The sequence below is a fragment of the Gadus macrocephalus genome, chromosome 17, assembly GCF_031168955.1.
Source record: "Gadus macrocephalus chromosome 17, ASM3116895v1".
NCBI classification, from domain to species: Eukaryota; Metazoa; Chordata; class Actinopteri; order Gadiformes; family Gadidae; genus Gadus; species Gadus macrocephalus.
Genome location: NC_082398.1, coordinates 15,819,066 through 15,827,901, shown reverse-complemented (window position 1 = coordinate 15,827,901; position 8,836 = coordinate 15,819,066). Strand labels below are relative to the sequence as shown.

Genomic DNA, 8,836 nt, shown 5'->3' with positions numbered 1-8,836 from the left:
AAAAAAGAATAAAGGAGCTTGGACCGGAGCAGCCTGATATACAAATCCAGCAGCAGGCAAGTGACAGGGGAAGGAGTTACACTAGAGGCTTCTCTCGTTTGTGTTACACCAAACACAGTTGGCTAGCTGGATGTGGAGTTAGCAATGCTCTCTATTGCTTTCCATGCTTGCTTTTTCAAAGTGTTGGCAGTGGCACTGAAGCTCTGTGGACAACAACTGGGGTCAAAGACCTGAAACATCTCTCTGAAAAATGCAAACGGCATGAAAGTAGCCGTAGCCACCTTGACAACAGCATGAAGCTACAGTTTTTTGGCCGAGTAAGCATTGCTGAACAATTAGATGAGGGCTACAGAGTTGGCATTAGAAGGCACAATGAAGAGGTGACAAAAAATCGTCACATACTGTCCAGGATAATAGACTGTGTGAAATTTTGTGGGGCCTTTGAATTGGCTTAACGTGGCCATGATGAGAGTGAGAGCTCTGTCAACCCCGGGATATTTCGTGGGCTGGTGGATTTTGTTGCCTCTCTGGATGGAGCTTTGAAACAGCACCTTGAGACTGCCACTGTTTTTAAGGGTACTTCAAAAACTGTCCAAAATGAGCTCCTGGATTGTATGTTGTCTGTTGCAAGGGAGCAAATAATTAAAGAAAGAGTGTTTTTGTATCAATCCAGGCAGATGAGACAACAGATATTTCAACACAGACCCAACTTGTGCTTGTACTACGCTACATTGATGACAAACACAGTGTGCAGGAAAGATTTTTTGAGTTCATTCCTCTGCAGTCATCTACTTCTGAGTCCATTGCTACTGCATTAAAAGAGCGTCTTGCTGCCATCATTCCTGAGGATCAGAAAAGCAAGCTAATCTGCCAGGCATATGATGGAGCCAGTGTGATGAGGGGTGCCAATGCAGGTGTTCAGAGGAAAATCAAAGATGAGTACCCAAATGCCCACTATATCCACTGCTATGCACACCAACTCAACCTGATCATGCAACAGGCCACCTCTCACATTTCCAAGGTGAGAATTTTTTTTTCTGACCTGGGTGGATTTGCCAGCTTTTTTTCCAGATCACCCAAGCGTACAGCTGTTCTTGCTAAAATGGTGGCCCATAGACTGCCAACATCCAGCAATGTCCGATGGAAATTTCACAGCCGAGCCGTCAACACTGTGTTTGAGCACAGACAGGATCTCATTCAGTGTTTTGAGAACATACGCGACTCGGGTGACTTTGACCCCAAAACCATGAGAGAGGCAGGAGGCATGGCCATGCTGCTGGAACATCAGGATTTTAAGTTCTTTCTGGAACTTTTTCACCACATCATGCCACATGTGGACCTCCTCTATGCCAAGCTCCAGAAGAAGAACATAGATGCAGTCCACATCAAAGGGAGCATCCAGCAGTTTAAACAGGACATACAAATCATCAGGTAATAAGTATTCCTATCAGTAATATGATCATCACATTTTTCAACATTATCTCTTTTCCCCTTTTTGATTATTATTATGACTTCTCACACAGAAATTCTCGCCATTCCATGGGTGAGCAAAGCAGTGGTTCTCTGACAGCAAAGAGGCGTCGGGTACTCAGTTCAGAGGATCGTCAAAATGTTGCAGAAGAGGTGAGTTTATGTTGTAGAAATCTGTCGTAGTCCATGTTTCATTTGAGGTTGTAATGTTTGTTAGAGGAGAAATGTGTTTTGAAATACAATTTAAAATATGTCATTGTCATGTTGCAGAGATGTAGCCTCATGTTGCAGAGATGTAGCCTATCACCTAATCACAATTAAACTATTTGTTTAAAGTAGTACTATCACCAATACATAAGTAATAGCAATAAAAAAAGCTGAAATATGCAATAAATAGGTCCAGGGGAGCCATAACTATATGTACACAAAATATAGCCAACAGTGTACTGTCTGAGGAGCAAATGCAAAAAAAAAATTTTTGTTAAAGAGACATCTATTTTTTTCTCTATATTTTTGTATTCTTCTCTCTGTAGATCTGCAACACCATTCTGGGACACACCAGGGAGCGCTTCTCCTTCACCGACCATCTTGTCTGTGCAACCTTGCTGCAGGGGGACAGGTTTGAGGACCATCAGGGGGCATTTCCTGAAGAGACACTACAAAGCACGCTGAAGGCCTACAAAATGCTGAATGGAAGCAAACTGAAGACAGAGCTCAGTCTCATCTACAGCAAAGTAGAGTTCAGAGCCTGTTGTGGTGCAGTGGACCTGTTCCAGCTGTTCATGGAAAACAATCTTGAAGATGTCTTTTCAGAAACTGTCACTCTCTTAAAGATCCTCATCACCACACCCATGACCACAGCTGAAGCAGAGAGGTGCTTCTCAACCTTGAAAAGAGTGAAAACCTTCCTCAGAAACACCATGACCCAGGAGAGGCTGGCCATGCTCTCCATGGAAAAGAGACTTGTTTGTGAAATGACAGATTTCAATCAGAAAGTCATTGAAAAATTTGCTGGCCTGAAGGAGAGGAGAGCAAAATTTATGTTCAAGTAGTTTATTGTTGTGTTGTAATCCCCGCCCGCCAGTGCGCCCCCCCAGATTTTTTTAGCACCAGCCGCCACTGGCCATGGTGCTCCTTAGGTAAGTCTTTATCAATTTCAGCTTCGAAAATGACCGCTCTGCCGTGGCTACAGTCACGGGTATGGTGAGGTACAGAAAAAACGCTGTGCAAACATCACTGAATGATGCTGCCAAAGAGCTGTGATCGACAATGAGCATTTTAGCCATATCCTTAATTGATGGTCCTTTTGCAAATTCAGCCTTAAAACAAGCTCTGAAGGCAATGAGTTGGCTCGGGAAACCCGGGCTTAAGTCCCTGTTGTAGTGATCAGCAAGGCGCTGTGCGTGCTCATACAGGGCATCATCGGGGGCACTATTCAGTTCTGAGGGTTGGATAGCCTGGAAAAGTGCACTGGTTTCACGCAGGGAAACGAACCTCTGCAGTAGCTGGTTGATAATAATGTCCAGGCTGGCATTAAATACATTGACCCTGAAGTTACTTTCAGGGTCACTGAGCCTCTCATCCTCGCAGAGCTCATCGTAATGCCGTCTCACTCTCCTTGCTCGAACTTGGGTGAACTCACATCGTACTCCCCACTTTTGCGCAACGGCTTGAGCGCTCCTTTTGACCTCGGTGAAGTCCTCTCTGTAGGTGGTCAGGCCCTGGACAGCATTTTGAATGAGGCAAACAGCCTTTTGAATGTCCGCGTCTTTTCGTTGCAACATCTGTGACACCACATGAAGGTGTTCAAGTACTTTTGCTTGTTGAACAACGAGTAGCACAAAACTGAAATTTTCTAACTTTGCCTTTAAAGCTGAGGCCTCGTCCCGCACATCCTTCTTTTCATCCACCAAGGCGATTTTGGCTAGAGCTTTCAAAACATCCACATATCGATACCTCAGAGAGTTGAGAGCGTCATACCTTGAGGACCATCGTGTGGGGCAAAGACGCTTCAGGGTTACCTCAGAGTCCGACAGGAGTGACCATCTCTTAATGCTCTTACTGAAAAATTTCAGTAATGTCCTTAACGGAGTCATTAAGTGCCAAATTGAGGTTATGCGCGGCGCAATGCACGTATTTTGCAAGTGGCTCCATCTCCTTTATACGTGCCTGGACGCCCGAATAGACACCGCTCATATTAGCAGCGCCATCGTATCCTTGTCCTCGACACTTTGACAGGTCAAACCCATTGCTTGTAATGTTGTCGACTATTTTCGTTTCCAATGCAGCAGCTGAGGTTTCCAGGGTTTCTTCAAACCCCAAAAAGGCCTCCCTAATCAAAATATCTGTAGAGATATCGTCATTCCTCTCAATGAAGACGTATCTATATACATGGCTACATTGATCTTTCTTAGAAATATCCTGGGTCGTATCCATAATTATGGAAAAAAACGGAGCACTCTTAATTTCGTTTTTTATAATGGTCTGCACTTGTTTGGCTGTTAATTGAATTATCTCATTTTGTATGGTAGGACTGAGATATTTAACAGACCCTTGTGGTCGCTCAACTAGCTCTTTTAACACTGGGTCATAAAGTGCCAACAGTTCTATTAGACTCAGAAAGTTTCCACTATTTGGATCACCGTATGTCTCCCTATGCCCTCTGAAAGGCATGTTGCAAGTAGCCAGAGTGATGGTCACATTAACAATGCGGTGTAGCACTTGCCTCCAGAAATTAGCAGCATTCCTTGCTTCCCTCTCCATTTGTTGATCAATCCTCCCGTTTCTCTTCCATTGATCATAGCATTTACATGCGTTAACATGCACATCAGATTTAGCGTGTGACTCTATTCTATCGCTCAAATGTTTCCAGTCTCGCACACCTCTGGCCCATGCATCATTGTAAAAAGGTGCACTTCTGTCTGCAAACAACCAGCAGGGTTCACAATATGCTCGGTCCAAGATGGGCGAATAACACAGCCATGAACGTGGAAGTTTGATACCTGCCCTCGTTGTAGTTGTATAATACAACTCAGAAAAAGACCTGTTTCCTTGCGTTGCGTCTCTAGGGAATGGTCCGCAGGGCTTGCATGAACCCGTGGCTACAACATAGCTCCTGACGGGAGTGTCCGGGACCTCCTGAGCACCATAGAGTCCCCTATCGGTCGACCGAACACCAGCAGTAGCAGCACTGGTAACGTTGCATTCCAAACCTTTGGGATGGAGGGAGGTCTCGGGCTGACCCGTTGATGGTTCTGGTTCAGTGGAGCTGGAGCAAGAGGGCACTGAGGTGGTGGCAGTAGGCTCCAAGTCGGACTCCTGAACATTGCTAACACTCGTGGCGCTAGTGCTAGAAGTGGCCGCCGGAGTTGGTTTAAAAATAAATCCGTCTAATTTCGGCAATTTTGAATTGCGCGCATCCAGGTCTTTCTTTTCTTTCCGTTTTTTAGCACCACTTTTCAGCTTGCTAAGCATTGCAATGGAACGACTGGCTTATCTTTAACAATATGACTGTTGGAGACACTCACTCACTCTCAAGACAATCCTACCGTTAACCTGCCAGGCTAGCGTTAACGTGCCAGACTGCACGTGCAGTCTGGCACGTTAACGTAGTGCGTTGATTGGTCGAACAGATTTCCCAGCAGGCCCTATTCTTTTGTAAATGTTGAAAATAAAATAAAATAAATGAAGTAGCCTAAGTGCGTTTGTATATACTTTTTTATTCGTGGCCACAATATCACTACTGTAACCAAATTACATACATTAAGGAAGAGGAAGAGAAAATATATGAGCCACCCTGACTGTGATGTTCTGAGAGAAGAGAGTCTATAAAACCCAGTCAGTTCCTTTCTACAATGACTTTAAGATATCACTACCGCGCTGCTTACACAGCGCGGCGACCGTCGACTGTCAGGCGGCGGCGGGGGGCCTGGCACGGTCGGGCGGGGGCCCGCGACGGCCGGGCCCCCCGGAAGCCCCGGCCCAAGCTACGCCCCTGGCAGGCGCCCTTAAAATAGCATCTGAACAACGCGCCACTGACTTTAAACCAGGTATTTCCTGGTTTGTGGCGCAAGTTGTTTCTGAAACTGCAAAATAGCACCAGGAACGTTTGCGCCAGAACACGCCTCCTCCTTTCGCCGAGCCACACCTTGGGGCGCAAGATCATTCCCTAATTTACCGACGTGTGGCGCAGGAGGGAAAAGAACGCTCTGCGCCAACTAGCAACGACACATGCTCCAGTGATTTAAGTCAATTGCGCCGGATGCAAGATAGGGCCCTTGGACTGCCCTGTCACCATTGTCAGTCTGTGCACTTGGGTTCTGCCTACCCCCCCCCGTTACAGTGAAAGTGAGTGTGTGATGTTGTGTAAGTATGTGTCAAAGGAGAAACCCCCTTTGGCACGCCACCAGGATATCCTACACGTGCACATCTACACACCTACCCACACACTGGGATATGTGGATTTTATTTTTATCTGTGGGATCAATACAGTAAATAACTTCACTCTTCAGACTGACAGCCCATAGAGGACATTTCATACCAGCATGGCTTAAAAACAGCTCAATAGTCTGAAATACAATATATATATTTAAGCATTAATCTTTTAATTATTAAATTAAGGTATTTAAACAACATTTGCGTCTTTATTTGCTGTTTGTATTAATATGACATAACGATATTTGCTGTTCAACGCCTTTTCTGATTTCTTCAGCTGGCCTGCACATATTTCCTGTTCTATTGTGTGCTTCGTTCGCTCTCAGCCTCGCTCCTCCCTTTTTGCCCTTTAAGTCTCTCGAAATGAGAAATATACATTTAATTCCATGAGACACTTTGCATGATCAAATACGGTCTGGTCAAATGAAGATTAACTGAAGGAGAATGCATAGTTGACACTAACCAAGTCCGACTTAACTCCCGCACACCTCTCCCCTTCATGCTACATCAGACACCTTATAATTCACTCAATAACGTCTGCGGACTGGCGTAGTGCACTGTCTCTCTCGGGTAGAGGGGCACTATCATTTTGAACAATTCTATTTGGCCGCCATGAACACCCAAAGAATACGCAGAGTAGGAAATGACTTTGTGCTCAAAATACCATAATAAAGCACGTTGATTGCTAGAGCTGAGGATGTTCCTGCATGACCCAATTATTTCTCTCTCTTGCCCAATGCCTGCTGATCAAGAGCTGTGTGTGTAGATCGGTGTGTGTACGTGTGTGTGTGTGTGCGTAGATAGTTGTGTGTGTGTGTGTGTGTGTAGATAGGTGTGTATGTGTATTTGTGTGTTATGCACAACAATACCCATTTGTGTGCCGTTGGAGTCTTTATTGCTTGAAGGTCAGGAAGGAAATCATGGTGCATACTTCTACATTTCCTGCTGTCTTGATGACAAAAGCTCTCTGGTAGTGGGTAGATATTTCCCTGCCTGTGGCACTACCACGCAGTGGATGTAGTGGGGGTGAAATCCCATTCCTTTAGAGGTAAGCTTAGCTGCAGTTATTCGTCAGGTCAGAACGGTATGTACTGCGGCGCACCAGGGCCCAATTTATCTAGGCTTCAGAATTTCATAATTCGACTAGAAATAACCGTTCATAATGGTATTCATTTGACACTCCACTGGTGCGTGTCCTGGTGCACCTCCCATTAGAGGGCCCTAATTAATCATAGTTTGTGTGTCTGTGTGTGTTACTGTGAGTATGAAGCTTAATGTAATGGAGTTCCCGCAAAGAGTAAACTTTTACCCTGTGCATTTGCGTGTGTGTGAATGTGTGTGAGTAAATGTGTATGTAAGGCTATTTGATTGGGGTATGGATTTAAAAATAAATTTGCTCCACCTCAAATTCGCAAAGGCCAACCAATAGGTTGGCTAAGAACACATAATTTCTGAATAAATCCTGGGACGATGCTCAAAGGCATGAAAAGTAGGCAGGGGCTCCATAGTTATGGCCACCCTATAGTTGGTCCACTGGCAGCCATGCTGTAGACTCTCATTCCACCTCCTTGGCAACCCCTCTTAGCCACATTACTCCTTATTAGGAAACCTTTGTTTTGCCACCTCTTCCCACTACACATGGCTGGTTACACCAAAAGTAGGTTTTATTAAATAAGACATGTCAAATTAATGCTGCTTGAGCTGCTCCCCCCGCGACCCGACCCCGGATAAGCGGACGAAAATGAGATGAGAAATTAAGGATTATTGTGGATTGAAACAATATTCTTTGAGAACTAACATTTGAAAACTATTAAAATTTTTTTTTTCTCCTAGTCTTTTATTTTATGATTTAGTCTTATTGTTGCTAATCTTGTTGCTACAGTGTGCTTTCCTTTTTTGCGTAATAATCATAGTTCTCCCTAATCTATGCCGTTTTCACACGTCCTACATCTTTTCTCCACATTCGTCAGGGGGTTCGACCGTGAGGGTCATTCACACTTGATGCCCGATATGCGTACATCGGTGTCACTCAGAAACTATTAAGGACCCGTCCACACGGAGCCGAAACGGGCAAACAATCCGGTTTTGTTTTATGCGGTTCAGGAATATCTCCGTAAAGACAGTCATTGCGAAACCGCATCGAGCTGCAGAAACGCTGTAGTAAATAATCTACATCTGGTTCTCCACAGAAAAAAGTGGAGCGCATCAAGCCTGCGCACATACAGCCTGTGCGCTGTATGCGCTTGACTGAATATGACTGAATATCCTCGCGACTGACTATACAAACATTCAGTCACAAGGAAATTGAGCAGAAATACTTTTTAATGTACAGTTAGAAATTCAATTTATCAAGGGGCTTTATTTAAAGCTACAAGAAGAATACAAATAAAGCAACTCTGACGTCCCCCAGCTGGTGGGGGGCTAATGACGTCATTGTTTGCATTTCAGGTGTCCAAACGAATCCTAACATGAAATCGCATGGGTCCGGATAGATTTGAAACCACCTCCAAGGGTGGTTTCAGGAATGTGCGGTTCCGGGCACCGGATTCGCCTGTTTCCGTCTGGACGGTCGCCCGAAACGCACAAGACTTATGTGGTTTCACCAAAAAATCTGCTTCGTTTGGACGGGGCCACTCAATGACATGCAAATGCAGAATGAAGCGTCATCAACACGCCCACTGAAATGGTGCGAAAGGCTGACTTTCTACTCCTCATTCACACATACGGGAATTAACATTTCCGCCGGCTAAAATACTATCTCAGGGGTAGTATTTTTTTTCCCGGATGTTTTCAGGTTACCAATGTCAGGATATGTCGTTCACACATATGCCCCGTCGGGAGAATTTCGGGAGAAGAGTCGGACTTGCATGTATGTGTGAAGCATGTGTGAAAAAACAATACAATTAATTTGGTTTTTCCAGCTAGAAAACCA

At 44.8% G+C, this 8,836-nt stretch overlaps 1 protein-coding gene across 1 annotated transcript; it reads left to right on the top strand.

The window, feature by feature from the left end:
* The first annotated feature begins 1,417 nt into the window (after nucleotides 1–1,417).
* LOC132445633 (uncharacterized) lies at nucleotides 1,418–2,587 on the top strand. The gene is made up of 2 exons (XM_060035720.1): nucleotides 1,418–1,623; nucleotides 2,004–2,587. The coding sequence occupies exons 1-2, from the start codon at nucleotides 1,456–1,458 to the stop codon at nucleotides 2,520–2,522; spliced, it is 687 nt and encodes a 228-aa protein (XP_059891703.1). The 5' UTR covers nucleotides 1,418–1,455; the 3' UTR covers nucleotides 2,523–2,587.
* Nucleotides 2,588–8,836: the final 6,249 nt, after the last annotated feature.